The sequence below is a fragment of the Anomaloglossus baeobatrachus genome, chromosome 11 (genome assembly GCF_048569485.1).
Source record: "Anomaloglossus baeobatrachus isolate aAnoBae1 chromosome 11, aAnoBae1.hap1, whole genome shotgun sequence".
In the NCBI taxonomy this organism is placed as follows: domain Eukaryota; kingdom Metazoa; phylum Chordata; class Amphibia; order Anura; family Aromobatidae; genus Anomaloglossus; species Anomaloglossus baeobatrachus.
This window is the reverse complement of record NC_134363.1, coordinates 162,154,637-162,175,539: the sequence shown is the minus strand read 5'-3', so window position 1 is coordinate 162,175,539 and position 20,903 is coordinate 162,154,637. Positions and strand designations below refer to the sequence as shown.

Here is a 20,903-nt window from a genome sequence, read left to right as displayed (position 1 = left end):
CCCCCTGCTTGTCTATTTTTTGTGTGGTTACCTCTCTGATCCCAGTCCCCTTCTTGGGTAGTGGAAGGGAGGGGTACTAGTTAAGGGCTGGTTAGGAGCAGGGTCAGGGTTGAGACCCAAACGTCCTCACCTTCAGAAGTAATTCTGGGATCAGGGATAGCTGGGGCCCCCTGACCTTAGGGTCAGTCCAGGAGCCCTTATTCACTGTTACCTCTATTCCTTCCTGTGATACTTTATAGGAACTGTATAGGAACTATAACTATATCACCAGAAAAAAAACAGGGAAAATGGGAGTATTTAAGGACACAAGGAGAAGTGATCATTATAAGCTGAAAGGAGAGGATATCCGCAGGATCCTAAAAGGAAAGGGAGAAACCCCAAGCAATGAAGATACATAGATTTCTATTTACACTACAGAAAGAATAATAGAAGGTCAGGGAGCAGTTTGCGTAGCCAAACACTGCGACCTTCTACAGCCAGACACCATGGGACCGTCTGTCAACCATACCACATCTGTGATACCTGGTGGCTCACATCCAGCATACACAGATAATCCACATAATAGTTTCCATTGAGCAGTAAACATGAGAAAAATATACATTTTATCAAACGGTAAAGAAAAAAACAAAGGCTACAGAAAACACTAAAAATGAGTTAATTTTTTACAGAGTTGACTAAAAGTCAGTAAATAAATATTTTTTATCAAAGGAATAAGAAACAAGGAAAAACAAACATTCTCATTATTCTATAATATGGTTGGTCTAAACCATTGATAAGTAACCTGAGACCTGAAACCTTTTTATTCTTGACCTTGAAGAACTTGAACATCAACATAATCCAATAGCGAGTAGACTTGGATTTGACCAATACCTTAAAATAAAAGTGAACTTAATTTTATTGAAAACTGTGACTGAAGAAAAATCTATGACTATTGATCCTACAGAAAGGTACTATTGAATTCCCTGAGTTTCTTTCTTTTTCTTGCTTTAGCTTAAACATTTACTTTGAAGAAAAACTAAAATTCGGTTTGGTCCATAAATCGTCACCAGATGATCTGAGATGGTAATCTGGCCACCATGATGTCTTGCTTCTAGGCATCAATATCCCATTTCCCTGTTCCATGTTTGTTACGCATGTCCAAAAATGACCCTGGTAAAATAAGTCTTGGAGGTTTGGAATGGCTCAAGACAGTGAGGGTGATCAACGAGTGGAACAGGCTGCCACAAGAGGTGGTGAGTTCTCCTTCAATGGAAGTCTTTAAAAGAGGTTGGACGGACATCTGTCTGGGATGATTTAGTGAATCTTGCTTTGAGCAGGGGGTTGGACTAGATGACCCAGGAGGTCCATTCCAACTCTAATATTCTATGATTCTATGATAACCCGTGCACAACTGAATCTTTTGTTTTGTCCAAATTGATATGTGTTCTAGCACTGTGCACAAAAAGTCATATATCAGATGAGTTAGAATGTAATTTATGTTCCAACCGAGAACTGAGAAGATGGTGATGACATTGGAGGCCACATTACCTTGTTGGTTGGTTATGTGGAAAATACAGTAAAATAGCACTGAGTACATTCTGAGAAAATTACTTAATTCTATGGCACATACCATAAAGCCTTAGCAATGACTCTAGACTTATCACATCATTCACCTTCAAGCCTTCGTAAAGACCCTAGATCTATAGTATGCACCTTCAAGCTTTCGTAATAACTCTGGATCTATAGTGTACACCTTCAAGCCTTGGTAATGACGCAGGATCTATAGCATGGACCTTAAAACCATCGTAATGTCTCTACATCTATTGCATGCACCTTCAAGCCTTGGTAATGACGCAGGATCTATAGCATGCACCTTCAAGCCTTCGTAATAACTCTGGATCAATAGTGTACACCTTCAAGCCTTGGTAATGACGCAGGATCTATAGCATGGACCTTCAAGCCATCGTAATGTCTCTACATCTATAGTATGCACCTTCAAGCCTTGGTAATGATGTAGGATCTATAGCGTGCACCTTCAAGCCTTGGTAATGACTCTAGATCTATAGCATGCACCTTCAAGCCTTGGTAATGATGGAGGATCTATAACGTGCACCTTCAAGCCTTGGTAATGACTCTAGATCTATAGCGCGCACCTTCAAGCCTTGGTAATGACTCTGGATCTATAGCGTACACCTTCAAGCCTTCCTAATGACTACATCTTTAGCATGCTCCTTCAAGCCTTCCTATTGACTCTAGATCTATAGCGTGCCCCTCAAGCCTTCACAATGACTCTAGATCTATATTGGTACACCTTCAAGCCATCGTACTAACTCTAGATCTATAGTGTGCACCTTCAAGCCTTCATAATGACTCTAGATCTATAGCGTGCCTCTCAAGCCTTCACAATGACTCTAGATCTATATTGATACACCTTCAAGCCATCGTACTAACTCTAGATCTATAGTGTGCACCTTCAAGCCTTCATAATGACTCTAGATCTATAGCGTGCCCTTCAAGCCTTCACAATGACTCTAGATCTATATTGGTGCACCTTCTAGCTTTCGTAATGACGCTAGAGCTATAGCGTACACCTTCAAGACTTCGTAATGACTCTAGATCTATATTGGTGCACCTTCAAGCCATCATAATAACTCTAGATCTATAGAGTGTAACCTTGAAGCCTTCTTAATAACTCTGAATGTATAGTTTACACCTTAAAGGCATAGTAACGTCTGTACATTTATAACGTGCACCTTCAAGCCCTCATACTAACTTTGGATCGATGACCTAGTAACCAATGGAATACACTCTCATGGCTTTATAATGATTTTGAGAAGACAAGTATAGGTTCCTATACACTTCTGACCTCTTGTTCAACCAACTGTTACTCTTCCAAACTATTCTATACACAGTCAAGTTTAGTTTGGCTGAGTGTGCATGTGTTCCCAACAGGCAGATGTGAAGAAGTAACTGCTGGATACTATCAGTGGCTTTTTTGTACGAATCTGGTGTTGAATTTCAGAATGCTCAATCCTTTGTTCTCCAGACATCACCACTTGGAGGAAAATCGGGAGGTCTCGATACACATCAGATACAATAGATGGTCCAGACAAAATTGGTAGGTTCCGATGACTTCTCTCTAGTTTGCAAGTATGGAGGCCTCAAATATGAAGAGTCTTCCAAGGTGTCCTCATGTAAGTGTGACGCCCTGGCCTATCAGGTTGTCACAAGGTATTGTGCAATCTGCCCTTCTGTGCAATATCCACCTCCTCCTTCGTTACAGGTCCCCAACGTATGGTGTTGCCAACACCAGCCAATCAAAATCCTAGGAACACTCTGCACCACACCCACCAGACACACCAGTGGACGGCCTGAGTGGAATAGGTTCGCCCACTAGGGGGGTTGGTAAGGGGAGGTCAAGAGTGTCAGGAGTAGGTCAATGAAGCATAGGAAATGAAGGAGAGAGGAGGTCAGGAGCTGGGCTCCTTGGAATTAACTAGGTGGCAGACGGTGGTCTGGGCCTAGTAGGAGCTGGACCCCCGGTCGCAAGGGATCGTGACAAGGGGCACGGAACTATCAAGGCAGACAGCCGGCGGCCTTGTACCATCACCGGGCTGGGACCAGGGCAAGACGGTGTACGTGGACCCTAGGTCAGGGAGTAGTTTCAGGCAACCTGACAATTCAGGACGGAGCCTTCAAGATCCGTTCTTTACCCGCTCCAGAATCTGGGTACTAGCGCAACAAGGGGGATAGGACTTTCCACTAAAACGGTCCAGAAAATTTCAAGCGTGAACCCTGAGAACAAGCTCTCACAGTTAGCCACACTGGGGAGCGGGACCCGACTAGTTTTATACTATAGGGGCCAACTAGCAAGAGAACTTAGTGCCAAGGGAAAGGTCATAGATCATCAGGCAACACCAATGAGAACGGGACCCAAACTAGCTCCCCTCGGCGGCAGCGGTGTCCAGAACTTTGGTTTACCAAGTTGTCGGTGTCAGCTTTATGGACTGAGTGAGTGCACAATTGACCCTTACATCCCCAACGGCACTTCCCAACACCATCACTGAGTCCTGGGGCATCTCCCCTACCCGTGGAGGGTCACAACACATGACTGCCCCCCGTCATCACCCTGGGTCCTACCCAACGGCAGCGGTGGTACTCCACCTTACCACACACCACAGGTGGCATCACGAACTGTAAATTTATAATCCCCTGTAAATGCCCCCTTCATTTAAGGGGCCGCACGACCCACGGGTCCGGAGACCCCTCGATCCACCGCGGATCCGGATCCGAGCAGCCCGGCTGCTGACACGGGGGCGGCACATAAGCATATTTATGGTCCTATATGATGTGTTGTACGGAAACTTGAGTCATGGTTGGTGAAGGACACAGATGTTGTCTCGGACACTGCTATATTCCAAAAATTGCTTTGGCTAGTTTTTGCTACAAATATGATTTCACACCTCATTTTGTCTTGCCTTTTTTGGCTCGTCCTTTTACTGATCAATCAAAAATAGACAAAGCTCCATCCAATCCTTCAGTGTCTGGGTGACTCATGTGCACGATTGTAAAATGATAAGTTCCTCATCGATAGTCTTGTCAACACGCTGACATTTAGGACTGATGACGGTTGGCGATGACTGGATGTTTTCGAACCTTAACCTTTGCTTATCTTCTATATTTAGGAGGCACAGAAGGAAGTGGGTGCAGGGCGACACCACAATGGATATGATGAGGCTGCAAAACAACAGTAATTTATTTAGTTACTACAAAATATTAAATGGGATCACCACTGATAAAAGTTAGTACGGTGAATGTGGGCCATGAGAACTCTAAGTGGTCGGATACTGTATTTGGGGCCCGAACTCCGGTTATTTCTCCTTAAATATCAGTGAGTTGTCATACCAAGAGTCAATAACTTGAAGAAATACACAAATGTATTGAGAAAAGTACAATAAGTACCTTCTGTAAATGGAAAATCCATTGAGTGTAATCTTCAGGAGTCATACAGGAAATTAATATGGGTTCCATTAGATCACCTAAAAAAAGAAGGTTTTTAGAATTTTTAGACTTTTTTGCTATTACTATGAATCATTTTTAGTAAATGGTGGTCCATATTGTGTAAGTGATTTCTAAACTACAAAATGAAGCCCTGATAGAGCTGTTATCAGTCATTGTATAGGAGGAGGAGGTGAGCTGTGACATCACCAATTGTGAATGATGGATCCTATCTTATCCAGAGATCACCTGCTATAACTGGAGGAGGAAAGAAGGTGTCCATATCTGTAGCCAATGGGCAATTTTCCTATGATGAAGTGAAATTTCATTTCCCTCCTTAAATGCATAAAACAGTGTAATAAGGGTCTGCTTTACCTTTTTAGCGCATCAAACTAATATTGTATATCTGTCACGGGGTATTAAATGACAGAACAAGGACGCTAGGCTGGCCCTCAGACTTGAGACCCTGCGCTGTCCCTTATCTCTGAGGTAGGCTTGATGGTAGCCAGGTCTGAACCCTCAGCATGACCCTAAAGGCCCCGTTACACGCAACAACATTGTTGATGTCATTGGGGTCAGGGAATTCATCACGCACATCCGGCCTCGTTAGCGACGTCGTTGCGTGTGACACGTACGAACGACCGCTAACGATCAAAAATACTCACCTTATTGTTGATCGTTGACACATCGTTCAAATCCCAAATATTGTTGATGGGACTGGATGCAGGTTGTTCGTCGTTCCTGAGGCAGAACATATCGCTACGTGTGACACCCCAGGAACAACGAACAACACCGTACCTGCGTCCTCCGGCAACGAGGTGGGCGTCACTTTCTTTCAGCTGCTCTCCGCCCCTCCGCTTTAATTGGACGGCTGCCATGTGACATCGCTGTGATGCCGCACGAACCGCCCCCTTATAAAGGAGGCGGTTCGAAGTCCGTGTGACAGGGACTAACGATATTGTGCACCACGGGCAGTGATTTGCCCGTGACGCATAAACGACGGGGGCGGGTGCTTTCACGAGCAACATCGCTAGCGATATCGCTGCATGTAAAGCCCCCTTTACTCCTGTCCAAGCGCTGATCTTACTCCCCCTCTCCCCCACCCTTGGGGCGGGAGTGAAACAGAGTAACAAAACCCCACAGAAATGACACAGACAAGGGAGAAGGAAAACTCATACACACTGCACTCAAACACAAAGAAAAGACAATATATGTATAGGAAAATAAGGAAAAAGGAAGGAAATAAATTTACGACACGGAAACTTCCACACCATATAAAAAAGCAACTACAGATCACCATGAACTGGATCACTATCAAGACCGGAATCGCTGGAACTATGCAGAAGCTATAATCGGCGCTGAGTAGTAAGGTCCAGAATCTTATATAGGGAGGAGGCGGCTGTGTTTAGTAATTATCAACCTGAGCTCCTAGCAGAGTTCCCCAGGTCAGCAGTAATTAACTCCTGCCAGACTGAGACACAGAGCACATGAAACAGCCGACGCCCAGCTCTGGCTGAACAACTAGGAGACATAAGGTTACCTGTCAGGCTCTGCAGTGTGAACAGAACCTGATGCAGCCGTGACACCTAATAAGTCTGGACCTGAACCGCATGACAATATTATAGTGGGCAATATTCATAGTTGACTCGTAAAGAGACTTATAAGCCGAGCAATTCTCCTCTGGGAAATTTAATATGAAAATCGCCTCTAAATGAGAGGACAAAAACTCTAGAGCCACCTATTGGAAGTAGCAATCTTAAAAGTAAATATCGACCTTTGAACATGACTTGTCACTTAGTTACTTAGGATAAAAAAACAAACAAACAGGAGCAGAACATGTTTCAGGGTGTTTGCCCTTCATCAGTGCAAAGCAGGAGATTTGATTTTGCTGGATGAGAAGCCTCTGCCAGGGACTTCTAGACTGGAGCTCATCCTCTGCGCAGTGTGAATATTAGTGATGATACTTTAGTATAATCCTAGAGAAAAAGGAGCCAGCACGATCTGAAATTGGCATGCATCATATAAAAAGTGAAAATTCCCCCCTATTGAGATTTGCCGTGACGTTGGCAGGGGTGGCTCAAAGAATTGATCAATTATTTGCTAAAAATCTCATTTATATTACAGTACAGTTGGAATAAATCTGTGAATTTGCACTTTTTATATGATGCATGCCATTTTCAGATCGTGCTGGCTCCCCTCTCTCTCTGTTTGGTTGTAGTTATGCTACAAATGTCTGGTGGCTGGTCACCACCATGCTATGCACGCCTGATCTTGGTTTGCAATATATTCCTCCTGTTGGTAGCTGTACACATTCAGTTGCCTCACCCTTTCCACAGGCATTGCTAATTAAGCACCATTCTTGGATCTGGTCCGCCTTTATCAATGGTTGCTCTCTGGCACTGGGAGGGTCAGTTCTGATATAGTCCTGGTATGTGTAGAGCTTGCTCCACTTGCTGGGACCTGGGCTGGTCTCTCCACAATTGCCTTTTTTGCAACATGGAAGCGGCTATATACAGGTTACAGGTATGTGTGCTCCATTATGGTTCTGCTTTTAACTTTATCTAGGAGGCCGCATGGCACATGAAATACAGAATATAGAGTAGGACCCCCCTATTGAGATTTGCCGTGACGTTGGCAGGGGTGGCTCAAAGAATTGATCAATTATTTGCTAAAAATCTCATTTTTATGGTACAGTTGAAATAAATCTGTGAATTTTCACTTTTTATATGATGCATGCCAATTTCAGATCGTGCTGGCTCCTTTTTCTCTGTTATGACTGTAGTTATGCTACAATTTCTGGTGACTGACCATCACCATACCATGCACGCCTGATTTTGGTTTGCAATGTATTCCTCCTGTTGGTAGCTGTTCAGATTCAGTTACCTCACCCCTTTCCACAGGCATTGCTAATTAAGCACCATACTTGGATCTGGTCCGCCTTTATCAATGGTTGCAGTCTGGCACTGGGAGGGTCAGTTCTGATATAGTCCTGGTATGAGTAGAGCTTGCTCCACATGCTGGGACCTGGGCTGGTCTCTATCCACAATTGTCTTTTTTGCAACATGGAAGCGGCTATATACAGGTTACAGGTATGTGTGCTCCATTATGGTTCTGCTTTTAACTTTATCTAGGAGGCCGCATGGCACATGAAATACAGAATATAGAGTAGGACCCCCCTATTGAGATTTGCCGTGACGTTGGCAGGGGTGGCTCAAAGAATTGATCAATTATTTGCTAAAAATCTCATTTTTATAGTACAGTTGGAATAAATCTGTGAATTTTCACTTTTTATATGATGCATGCCAATTTCAGATCGTGCTGGCTCCTTTTTCTCTGTTATGACTGTAGTTATGCTACAATTTCTGGTGACTGACCATCACCATACCATGCACGCCTGATTTTGGTTTGCTATGTATTCCTCCTGTTGGTAGCTGTTCAGATTCAGTTACCTCACCCCTTTCCACAGGCATTGCTAATTAAGCACCATACTTGGATCTGGTCCGCCTTTATCAATGGTTGCAGTCTGACACTGGGAGGGTCAGTTCTGATATAGTCCTGGTATGAGTAGAGCTTGCTCCACATGCTGGGACCTGGGCTGGTCTCTATCCACAATTGTCTTTTTTGCAACATGGAAGCGGCTATATACAGGTTACAGGTATGTGTGCTCCATTATGGTTCTGCTTTTAACTTTATCTAGGAGGCCGCATGGCACATGAAATACAGAATATAGAGTAGGACCCCCCTATTGAGATTTGCTGTGACGTTGGCAGGGGTGGCTCAAAGAATTGATCAATTATTTGCTAAAAATCTCATTTATATTACAGTACAGTTGGAATAAATCTGTGAATTTGCACTTTTTATATGATGCATGCCATTTTCAGATCGTGCTGGTTCCCCTCTCTCTCTTTTAGTATAATCCTAGCAATTTCCTCTTTTTTTATACCATCCTCCTAAATATTTCTCATCAAACTCCATGTCAGCTTACCCGCAATCAGGAACTCCAGGCGGCCGTTCCAAACTAAACTTTCTTCAATGTGAATAGCGTTCAGTGGCAGAGAACCCTGTGATAAAATGAGATATAATCTCACCGTTTACCAATGAAAAGTCATTCGAGATCCAGACAATGGCCTGTATTGTGTACTCGAGGGATAGGCTGAGGATAAACGTAGAAGATGATGGGCCCCAATGCAAAGGTCAATATGGCCTCCCCATTATAGTGATGACAGGAGGGTGTGTGGATTGTTTCCCACCTAAATGACCGTTCCGTCTTCCCAACCCCCATTGTCTTATAACAAGGGGATTTCTGTAATTCTGTAGTCAAGGTTGAGCCCCAAAGAACATTTCTAGGGTTTAAATGCCCTATAGAAATATTACTGTTCAACTCCTATACAATATTATAGGTGGATGCCAATAAATATCACTTTACCATTAAGGTATAGCTGTGTTTTCTCTGTGAATGGTGGATCCTATGCTATCTACACTATATAGAGGTGTTATCAGTCATTGTACAGGAGGGGGGAGGAGGTGAGCTGTGACATCACATATTGGGAATGATGGATCCTGTGTTATCTACTGTATGTAGAGGTGTTATTAGTCATTGTACAGGAGGAGGTGAGCTGTGACATCACCTATTGTGAATGGTTGATCCTGTGTTATCTACTGTATGTAGAGGTGTTATTAGTCATTGTACAGGAGGAGGAGGTAAGCTGTGACATCACCTATTGTGAATGATGGATGCTGTGTAATCTAATGTGTATAGAGGTGTTATCCATCATTGTACAGGAGGGGGAGGAGGTAAGCTGTGACATCAGCTTTTGGGAATGATGGATCCCATGTTATCTACTGAATCTAGAGGTGTTATCAGTCATTGTACAGAAGGAAGTGAGCTGTGATATCACCTATTGTGATTGGCGAATCCTGTCTTATCTACTGTATATAAAGGTATTATCAGTCATTGAACAGGAGGGGGAGCAGTTGAGCTGTGATACCACCTATTGTGAATGGCGGATCCTGTGTTATCTACTGTATATAGAGGTGTTATCAGTCATTGTACAGGAGGAGGAGGGGGGAAGCTGTTACATCCCCTATTGTGAATGGTGGATCCTGTCTTATTTACTGTATATAGAAGGCGGTTTAGTATTTGTACACAATCAGGCACAGCGGCCAAAGTGAAAACTGCAAGCTTTCAGGTTTATTTTTAATATAGATAGTAATATGGAAAATGAGAAGAAAATAGTGCGAAACATAAAAAAGTTTTCATGAGGAAGATTTAATTGCTGTACAGAATACGAGGCCATTGAAAAGAGTGCCGGTATGTAGCAAATAATGGAGGGTGCAGGAGAGCAGAACAGAAGGGATTACCTGATGTATTACTGATGATTTATGGGGATCAGCACAGAGGAACACTAAGTCTTCCGGGAATAACACCATAATGCGATCTTCAAAGTCCTGTGAAATACCATAGTATAAGTTATTATATGACGTGTCCAAGACGACTTTTCCTTTCACCTAACATGTCAGTTTTAGTAAAAAATTGTAATCCCAGAAAATAAATCAGGAACTCCTGTGTTATTCCTCTGATATTCCTCCTGGACATGTAAAATAATAACACTTTGAAACTATCTGATCAATGTCATCAGACAATTTATTCTCTATAGACAAAGTGTCACACCCTGCGCTTTACACACATTCTTAAAAACACTCTATGGTAGGATCCTACCAACAGGTTTCGCCGTTACGAAAGGCTTGTTCAGGGGACATTATGGATCTAATGTATAAAGTTGTACCTACGCCATCTATCGTGTGTGCAGCTTGCACAGTGGATAAAAAAATGACCGGTCCCATGTGCTGGATGGCTTTCCCTTCCCATTTCTGGATGGGGCACGACATCAGATGCTTTATCAATTCTCTCTTCTTCCATAACTGATCACAGGGAATCTTAGAAAAAGATCAAAGAGTTGTATAAATAGGCAATAAATAGAATGATTGCATCAGAAATTAAAAGTTTAATTTTAGAATAATGATTTTTAAATGACCTTGTAATCCTAAGGTTAATAAAGGGATGTCCACTATTAATGATCTATTAGCCAGGGTGGAAAGCAGCTACAAAGACCACATGTAATGCCAAATTTGACCAGTAGGAGTGCTGCCTACAAATGAATCCAAAAAATCCCTAATACCCTGTTCTGTTTTCCAGAAAATAAGACCTACTCTAAAAATAAGCCCTAGAAGGATTTTTGAGGCTTAAAATATAAGCCCCACTCCAAAAATAAGACCTAGTTGTGGTTCCATAAGGAAGTGTCCAAGCAGGTAAAAAAGTTAAAGAATACAGCAGGACCCTTCATTGAAGAAAGCAGACATCTTCAAAAGAAAGCAGATACCCCCAAATGAAGGCAGACACCCCCAAAAGAAAACTGATAACCCCCCCTAAAAAGAAAAAAACAAAAAAAAACAAACGCACTCACCCGACCCTAAACAATCACAACTGGCAAGTGCTGATGGTGGATGGGCTCTCACACAGAGATCTGTGTTGCTGTCAGGTCCTTCACTATTCTATCTGTATTGCACTGCAACTCTCACAGACAGATCGGGTACCAGTATCACTCCATGCGGGTAATAGTGCTTCCAGCCACCAGGGGGAGCCAACCACTGTAGAACACAGTGGGACCTGACAGCAATGCAGATTTGCATGTGAGAGCCCATTCACTTGTCAAATCTAATTGTTTGGAATCTTTTTTTTTTGGAGCAAAAAATAATATAAGAGCCTGTCTTAAATTCAGGGAAACATTGGGTAGATTGCTGATGATTCTAATAGATGCAAGCAATGTGACGCCATGTAATCAGCTTTTCTGCATAGCAGCCTTAGACAGAAGATGATAATATTTATAGAGCTTCACAAGCTTTGATGCAGATCCTTTAAAGCTGCCCAATAGCCCAGTGTCACACAGACAGTCACTTCCAGTGTATTATACATTTCCCATTGAAGTCTGCAGCAATATGTCAATGTGAGACTAGGCAAATGTTGCCATCTAGTGGAGATTTACAGAATTGCATGAACAACATCATTCCAATGCTCTTTTACTGGTTACTAAAGTCATTGATCTTACTATATTGTTCACTTTTTTTTCCTCCCTGTGAACTCACCAGATATGATAATATGCTGATAGTTGGAGAAACTGGAGAGTAGTGGCTGTTTGCTTCTTGGATGTGTTTTTGCAAAGCTGAGATCCAAAGACTCTTTTCGCTCGAGCTCAGGCAGGACACTTGGCGAGGCTCAATCATTGGACCTCAATAGAGTTTAATGAAAGATACAAAAAGGGTTAAGGCGTATTCACACATCTGTATTTCATTGTCAAAGTATAAGCATATATGAGGCCGGTCCAGCCATTGTGTATATCTGAATCTGAGCTTAGAAGACATTTTTGGTAAATTTGTTTGTTCTGCTCCATCTTCACCTTACATACCTCTGTGAGAGGGGACACTCATGTGGATCAGGGCATAGCTGGCAGCTCACGTGCTCTAGGTGATGAGAGCCTGGAAGGTGCCACCTTGCAATAAGGCAATCGATCCTGGTGACCAAGTGAATCAGGGCATCAAGAGATGATGGTAGATGTCTACCAACCAACTCATCGCTGCCTGAAGGTTGCCACCAGACCATCTTCATTCCAAGCTAGCTTTGCCGCCAAGGTACGGAAGCGTAAGGAATACCGAGCCAAGCTGTCAAAGTTCTGTTTCAGGGACAAAAGGAACAAAGCAGCTGAGGACATGCGGCAAGGAGCCTGGAATACCTCAGAAAATCCCCAGGAACTTTCCAACATCACAGGTCTCCAGACCACCATGCTCCCAAAAGGGCTCTAACCAGGGCTTGTCTGGATAGAAGAGAGACCATAAATGCTATTGACGCGCCCATGGAGTCGGGGGCTTACTCGTTACCGGGCCGCGGTTCTTCTCCCGGGTAATCGCGGTGGCCTCGCCTGGTACCGTGACCCCGGCGGTTTCAATAAAGCTGGGGAAGGGGGTGATGGGGGTAGTTGTTTGTGATGCCACCTGTGGTGTGCAGCCAATATTAGCCGCCGCTGCGGGACGTCTCTTTTCTGGGGCAGATGGTGACGCAGCTTGGGTGTTGCAGCTCTCCACAGGTAGACCCCAGGGAGGATGATGGTGGTAGTAGTCGCCTATGGCAAAAGGGCCCGCGGTTACAAGCGTCGGCAGTGATGGGATGCCAAAGCGGCTGCAGTTCAAGTTCTTTTACCACTGAAAACACGCTACCGTTGGAGTGCCGGACAATGCGGTGATGGGCTTCAGCCGATCCGGGATACTTCGGAGGTTGAGGCCAGTCTTTCCTTCTGTGCATCACCCTTCGACGGTTTCCCTCCACCCCAGCTCCTAGGCCGTGGAACGGATCACGGGTGCCTTCTGCACTTCCCGCAAACCCTGGGATCCCCCTTCTTTCCTAAGAACCTGGGTCGAGGCTCAAGCTCTAGACCACGGGCCCCGAACTGTCCGTCTTTGCTTGCTTGTTCCAGAGTCCGACCTGACTCAGACGCCGTCCTGCGCAAACTGCTCTTGTGTGTGTGCGATGGCTCCTAACTTTCCCTTTGGAAGCCCCGCCTCCTGGATTCCTCAACCAGTGGGAAAGAGGTCCCACACCTCATGATGGCCACCCCAACACCTATCCTAGCCCAGTCCCAGTGGAAGAGCTCCTGTGTGATGTGTTGAATGAGTGTTTTGGTGGTGGTTACCGGTGATGACCTCCTCCATATCCGAGATGAATGCCGCACCTCGGGTGAGGTGCAGTACCCTGTGGCGCCTAAAGCCTCAGGGGTGCCACACTATCTTGGTCTGGTCTAATGGGATGAGGTGAGCATGGAGTGTGAATTGGGTCTGACATTGCCATGGAATTGATGGCGCTATAATAATAAATAATAATAATATCATTGATTAATCAAGCCTCAGCTCTCTTTGGGGTTCCTATCTCAGTGGGACAGAAGTAGAAGCTGAAGTTTAGCACCATAAATTGAAGCCCCAAGTGGTTCCCTCAAGGAGGCTTATGCTTCTGGGGAGAATTGGCCAGACATGGTAGAGGCGGGGGGGGGGGGGGGGGGCAAGATGGACATTGCAGTGGACAGACACGGTAGCTGGGTTGCTACCACATTGATATCCTGCATCATCTGGTCCTGAAGCTCATATTGAGAGCACACCTCCTTGTACAAAACTTGCTCATGGGACTTGGCATTCTGGATCCAGATTTGCCAGCAGTGTCCATGGCCCAAACATAATGTAACGCTGGTGGGTGTGGACTCACTGTGCCACAGGCCGGGCATTCCCTGGCGGGGCACTGTTAAGTGTCTTCAGAGCTTTTGATGGTGAAGATAGGCTGGGCTGTTGGTAGATACTGGGTATCTCTGAGGGTCAGAGACATGAGACCGAGGTACAGGAGGGCAAAACAGAGGTGTAGTAAGATGGTCCAAGGTCAGGGCAGGCAGCATAGGTGCATGAGAGCTCAGCATTGAGGCCTTACATTTGAAGGAGCAGTAAACACAGTGAGACGCCAGTACGCTATCCCCGTGACAAGCACCTTCTCCCAACAGCAATTTTAAGATCTCTCCACAGTTGTTCACTAGGAATTAGATTAAGACAAATTGCTGCCACTTCAGAATTCTTCAGAGCTTTGTTTCCACCCATTTCTCGGAGCTTCTTGAAGTATGTTTTGGGTCATTGTACTTCTGGAAGACCCATTATCTATGACGCCACTCCAGCTTTCTGACACTGGGCTCTACATTTCCACGCAAAATCCTTTAAGAATCTTCAGATTTTATGATGCCCTGCACACAGTCAAGGTCCTCATTGCCAGAGGCAGCAAAACCTTGAACCTCCAACATGTTTGACTGTAGGAGCTGTGTTCTTTTCTTTTTAGGCTTCATTCCGATTTCGGTAAACAGTAGAATGATGTACTTTACGAAAAAGCTGTATCTTGGTCTTATCTGTCCAAAAGACACTTGCCTAGAAGGATTTTAGTTACTCGCGTACTGTAGTCTAGCTTTTTTATGTCTCTGTCAGCAGTGGTGTCCTCCTGGGTCTCCTGTGGTTCATTTAATCCAGGTGTGGACAAATAGTTTGTGCTGACAATGATGCCCCCTGATCTTGCAGGACACCTTTATTTTCTTTGGAACTTGATTGGTTCTGCTTATCCACCATCCGGACTATCCTGCATTGCAAACCTTCATCAATTTTTCTCTACCATCAACATCCAGGGAGATTAGTTACAGTGCTATGGGTTCTAAACCTAATGATTATGTTGCGCACTGTGGACAAAGGAACATCAAGATCTCTGGAGATGAACTTATAACCTTGAGATTGTTGATATTTCTCAACAATTTTGGTTCTCATGTCCTCAGTCAGTTCTCTTCTCCCCTTTCTGTTCTTCATGCTTAGTGTGGCACACACAGATTCTCAATGCAAAGATTATTATTATGTCAACTTCTCCCCTTTTTATCTGGTTTCAGGTGTGATTTTCATATTGCCCGCACCTTTTACTTGCCACAGGTGACTTTGAATGAGCGTCACATGCTTGAAACAGCTGTTTATCCACAATTTTGGAAAGGCGCCAATAATTTTGTGTGGCCCGCTTTTGGAGTTCTGTATGAAATTATGCCCAGTTTGCCCTTTTTTCTGTTTTTTGTTATGTTATTCTAATACACACAAAAAAAAATTATCATGTGTACAACAAAACATGTAATTGCAATAATTAAATGCTTCATTTTCGGGAACACTTTCAAAGGTGCCAACACTTTCGGCCATGTCTGTAGAAAAAGCAATGAACTGAATCCTTTTTTTTTTGGTTGAAGCTATCACTCAGGATATATTCCTTGCTACACCTCCATGCACATGACTCTGCTGCCTTTTAGAGCAAAAAGGTTAAAATACTTACCACTGACTTCAAAAGTATAGCCAATTTTGGACAGTTCACAGACAACACGCATTCCCGATAGAGGTAGTAGTCCCTGAAAATTAAAATCGGACAGTCAGGAAATATCCATGAAATATATTTTTTTTCTTAGAGACTCCTTCACTTTTTACAGCTGAATGTAAATGATCACTGGATAATGCAAGCTGGGAGATTTAAAAAAAAAAAAAAAGTTTCTATAGTGCTGGCAGAATGCTAAAGAAAGAAGAACCTCCTATTAAAAAAAAAAAGTGGAGGACAAGTTTCAGGTCACTAGAATTGGGACATATTAAGTTGATATGTGCACCAAATGCAGTTTCACTCCATAAGTTTACCAATATCATTATGATTTGATTAAATTCTGATACAACTATAGAAATAAATGTGGTCAATAATGAGAAAAATGTATGTGTAAGCCAACTTTTGTTTGGTTACACCATAAACACAATAGTTGCTTATACACAAGGGTTAAGATAACAGCTATTCTCTTAAAAAAAAAATCATCCACATATGTATGCGCCATGCTAATGAGCGTGCATGTGTGAGTGTGCATGTGTGGGCGTGCATGTGTGAGCGTGCATGTGTGGGCGTGCATGTGTGGGCGTGCATGTGTGAGCACACATGTGTGGGCGTGCATGTGTGAGTGCGCATGTGTGAGAGTGCATGTGCGAGCGCGCATGTGTGAGCGTGCATGTGTGAGTGTGCATGTGTGAGTGTGCATGTGTGAGAGTACATGTGTGAGCGTACATGTGTGGGCGTGCATGTGTGAGCGTGCATGTGTGAGCGTGCATGTGTGGGCGCGCATGTGTGAGAGTGCATGTGTGAGCGTACATGTGTGGGCGTGCATGTGTGAGTGCGCATGTGTGAGCGTGCATGTGTGAGCGTGCATGTGTGGGCATGCATGTGTGAGCACGCATGTGTGAGAGTGCATGTGTGAGTGTGCATGTGTGAGCGTGCATGTGTGGGCATGCATGTGTGAGCACGCATGTGTGAGCGTACATGTGTGAGCGCGCATGTGTGAGCGTGCATGTGTGAGTGTGCATGTGTGAGAGTGCATGTGTGAGCGTGCATGTGTGGGCGTGCATGTGTGAGCGTGCATGTGTGGGCGTGCATGTGTGAGCGTGCATGTGTGAGCGCGCATGTGTGAGCGCGCATGTGTGAGCGTGCATGTGTGAGCGTGCATGTGTGAGCGTGCATGTGTGAGCGTGCATGTGTGAGAGTGCATGTGTGGGCGTGCATGTGTGAGCGTACATGTGTGAGCGTGCATGTGTGAGCGTGCATGTGTGAGCGTGCATGTGTGAGAGTGCATGTGTGAGCGTGCATGTGTGAGAGTGCATGTGTGGGCGTGCATGTGTGGGCGTGCATGTGTGGGCGTGCATGTGTGAGCGTGCATGTGTGAGCGTGCATGTGTGAGCGTGCATGTGTGGGCGTGCATGTGTGAGTGTGCATGTGTGAGCGTGCATGTGTGAGAGTGCATGTGTGAGCGTACATGTGTGGGCGTGCATGTGTGGGCGTGCATGTGTGGGCGTGCATGTGTGAGCGCGCATGTGTGAGCTTGCATGTGTGGGCGTGCTTGTGTGAGCGTGCATGTGTGAGTGCGCATGTGTGAGTGTGCATGTACATCCGTCAGAAGCTTATCTTCTTAGAAACAAAAGTGTCTAGTAATAAAACATGCTCAATCCTTTTGTCCCCTAATATCACCTGTAGGAAGAGACTAGATTATATGGTTGACCTTTATGTAAAGGTCTCCAATAATGGAACATTTATGACATTCTCACTTGGTTTTGGGCAAATATTGTCATGGACCAGAAATAATAATGGGGGCAAAAAATGCAAATAAATATTTTATTACAAGCATTTATTGTTCTTTACCTGATATATAAATCTCCTCTCCTGATGATCCATGGAAAGAATTAATAAGTGCCGAGGAAACAGAACCATGAAGCACTCCGACATCTCCTGCATAGAAGATATAATGTAAAGATGATTGGTGAGGCTACTTTCACACCTCCGGCTTTTGCAATGCGGCACAATCCGGCACTTTGCAGGAAAACCGCAACCGTTTTTTTTTTGCTGCCGGTTGCGTTTTTCCTGCATAGACTTTAATTAGTGCCGCATTGTGCCGCATGGGCTTGCGTTCGGTCCGGTTTTTGCCGCATGCGGCAGATTTAGCCGATGCGGCGGCCGGATGGAACGTTCCCTGCTACGTTTTTTGCTCCGGCAAAAAAAACCGCATCGCGCCGCATCCGGCCGATGCGGCGCTTTTCCCAATGCATCCCTATGGATGCCGGATGCGGCACGATGCGGCAAAAACCGCATCCGGCCGCCGCATGCGGTTTTTGCCACTGCGCATGCTCAGTAGCATGCCGCAAGCGGCAAAAACCGGACCGGCTGCATGTAAAAAACTTATGCAAAGGATGCGGTGTTTTCACCGCATCCGTTGCATAGGCTTCACAGCCGGATTGAGCCGCACGGCTCAAACCGGATGTGTGAAAGTAGCCTCAGGAAGAGTTTACTGCTGAAATTAGTTGTACGGCTGCATAGGTCCTAGTATAGGAATACATTAGATATCTGTTGTGTTCTGGTGCTGAGAAATCAAGCAGAAGACAGATGAAAAATAGCCTAAAAGTGCAACAGAAATGCTGCGGTGTAAGGGGGACTAGTCAGATAGGCAGGGCCCTGATGACTTCTCCCCACCCACTGCCAGTGACTGACAGGTCTCTACTTATATGCATTCATAGGCAGAGACCTGTCAGATTAGCGCAGGGGGTGGGGATTGAGCCACACTGAAGACTAGTCAGATAGGCGGGTCCCCATCCTCTTCTCCCCACCCACTTCTAGTGATTGACAGGTCTCTTCCTATATATAGACAGAGACCTTACAATCCAGGGCAGGGGGCGGGGAGAATCCACCAGGAACAGAGCCATCCTGGAGACTTGTCAGACAGACGGGTCCCCATGCTCTCCTCCCCGCCCACTGCAGGTGACAGACAGGTCTCTTACTATACCCACACATAGAGAGGGACCTGACAATCCAGGGCAATGGGCGGGAAGAAGCCGCCGGGGACCTGTCTATCTGACTAGTCTTCAGGACGGCTCAGTCCCTCCCCGGTGGCTTTTAACATATGACGCAACATTTCAAAGACAAACATCAGTGATGTTCTAGAGAGGTGGAGAAATTACTTTCATATTCCCTGGTGGCCAAGTGTAGGAGAGGAGTTAATTCCTGCATTTCTTGTCTTGTTAAGGCAAATAAGAAGGTTAATACCAGACCATCGGGTTGTTTAGGATAGTAGAAAAATAATGTTATCTCTCAGGGGATTAATGGCCACTTTCCTGTTGGTCTACGGCAGTGGTTCCCAAACTCCAGTCCTCATGACCCCCAACAGGTCATGTTTTCTGGATTTCCTTAGTATAGCACAGGTGATGCCTTAATAATGATTCCATCACCTGTTCAATGTTAAGGAAATCCTGAAAACATAACCTGTTGGGGGTCATGAGGACTGGAGTTTGGGAAACAATGGTCTACGGTAATGGAAAAGTTAATATATAGTTTCTTGTTGGTCTACAATGGTGGACATGTTCATTCTAGCTTCCCTGGTGGTCTAGGGAAGTGGAGGGTTGTATATTTGGTAGTCCAGGTAAATTGAGGTGTAGGTGCTTAGTGCTAGGGCAGTGGAGGTATCTGTCTGCTTTGTATTGTCTCATATTGTCTGTACATGTCCCCTCTGAATTGTAAAACGCTGCGGAATATGTTGGTGCTATAGAAATAAAACTTATTATTATTATTATTCCCTGGTGGTCTAGGGGAGAGTACAGAATAAAGGCGGCGCTACACGGGACGATATATCGTGCGATTGCATGAGCGATCGCACCCGCCCCCATCATTTGTGCGTCACGGGCAATTCATTAACAAAGTCGTTGTCACACGTACTTACCTCCCTAACGACCTCGCTGTGGGCGGCAAACATCCACTTCCTGAAGGGGGAGGGACATTTGGCGTCACAGCGACGTCACACATTGGCCGGCCAATAGAAGTGGAGGAGCGGAGATGAGCGGGACGTAACATCCCGCCCACCTCCTTCCTTCCGCATTGCCGGCGGCCGCAGGTAAGCTGCAGTTCATCGTTCCCGGGGTGTCACATGGAGCGATGTGTGCTGCCCCGGGAACGATGAACAACCGGCGCGCAGAAGGAAAAACGATTTTAAGAAAATGAGCGACGTGTCAACGAGCAACGATAAGGTGAGTATTTTTTCTCGTTAACAGTCGCTCGTAGCTGTCACACGCTACGATATATCAAACGACGCTGGATGTGCGTCACGGAATCCGTGACCCCGACTATATATCGCCCGTTATATCGTACCATGTAAGACCCCCTAAGGCCGATACTAGCGATGCCAAGCACGATAGTCCCCGCCCCCGTCGCACATGCGATATCTTGTGATAGCTGCCGTAGCGAACATTATCGCTACGGCAGCTTCACACGCACTTACCTGCTCTGCGACGTCGCTCTGGCCGGCGACCTGTCTCCTTCCTAAGGGGGCGTGTCGAGCGGCGTCACAGCGACGTCACACGGCAGGCGGCCAATAGAAGCGGAGGGGCAGAGATGAGCGGGACGTAAACATCCCGCCCACCTTCTCCGTTCCGCATAGCCGGTGGAGGCAGGTAAGGAGATATTCCTCGCTCCTGCGGCTTCATACACAGCGATGTGTGCTGCCGCAGGAACGAGGAACAACATCGTATCTCCTATTGGTGCGACATTATGAAAATGACCGACACTACACAGATCACCGATTTTCCACACTTTTGCGATCGTTTATCTAGGCTTTACACGTTGCAACGTCGTTACCGGCGCTGGATGTGCGTCACTTTCGATTTGACCCCGACGATATCGCAGTAGCGATGTCGCAGCGTGCAAAGTACCCCTAACACTTGCCCAGTGGTCTTCACACCTCTCAGGCTCCAGTGATGTCTTCTGGGTC

At 45.3% G+C, this 20,903-nt stretch overlaps 1 protein-coding gene across 1 annotated transcript in view; it reads right to left on the bottom strand.

The window, feature by feature from the left end:
• Positions 1-432: 432 nt before the first annotated feature.
• LOC142256161 (putative pleckstrin homology domain-containing family N member 1) overlaps positions 433-20,903 on the bottom strand; it is a 67,390-nt gene continuing 46,919 nt past the window's right edge. Inside the window, exons 5-12 of the mRNA XM_075327697.1 lie at positions 17,795-17,881; positions 15,908-15,980; positions 12,121-12,263; positions 10,768-10,914; positions 10,339-10,425; positions 8,963-9,038; positions 4,942-5,018; positions 433-4,716 (exon numbers count right to left, since the gene is read on the bottom strand). Of these exons, the coding sequence (XP_075183812.1) occupies positions 4,648-4,716; positions 4,942-5,018; positions 8,963-9,038; positions 10,339-10,425; positions 10,768-10,914; positions 12,121-12,263; positions 15,908-15,980; positions 17,795-17,881 (759 nt within the window). The 3' untranslated portion in view covers positions 433-4,647. The remainder of the gene's footprint in view (positions 4,717-4,941; positions 5,019-8,962; positions 9,039-10,338; positions 10,426-10,767; positions 10,915-12,120; positions 12,264-15,907; positions 15,981-17,794; positions 17,882-20,903) is intronic.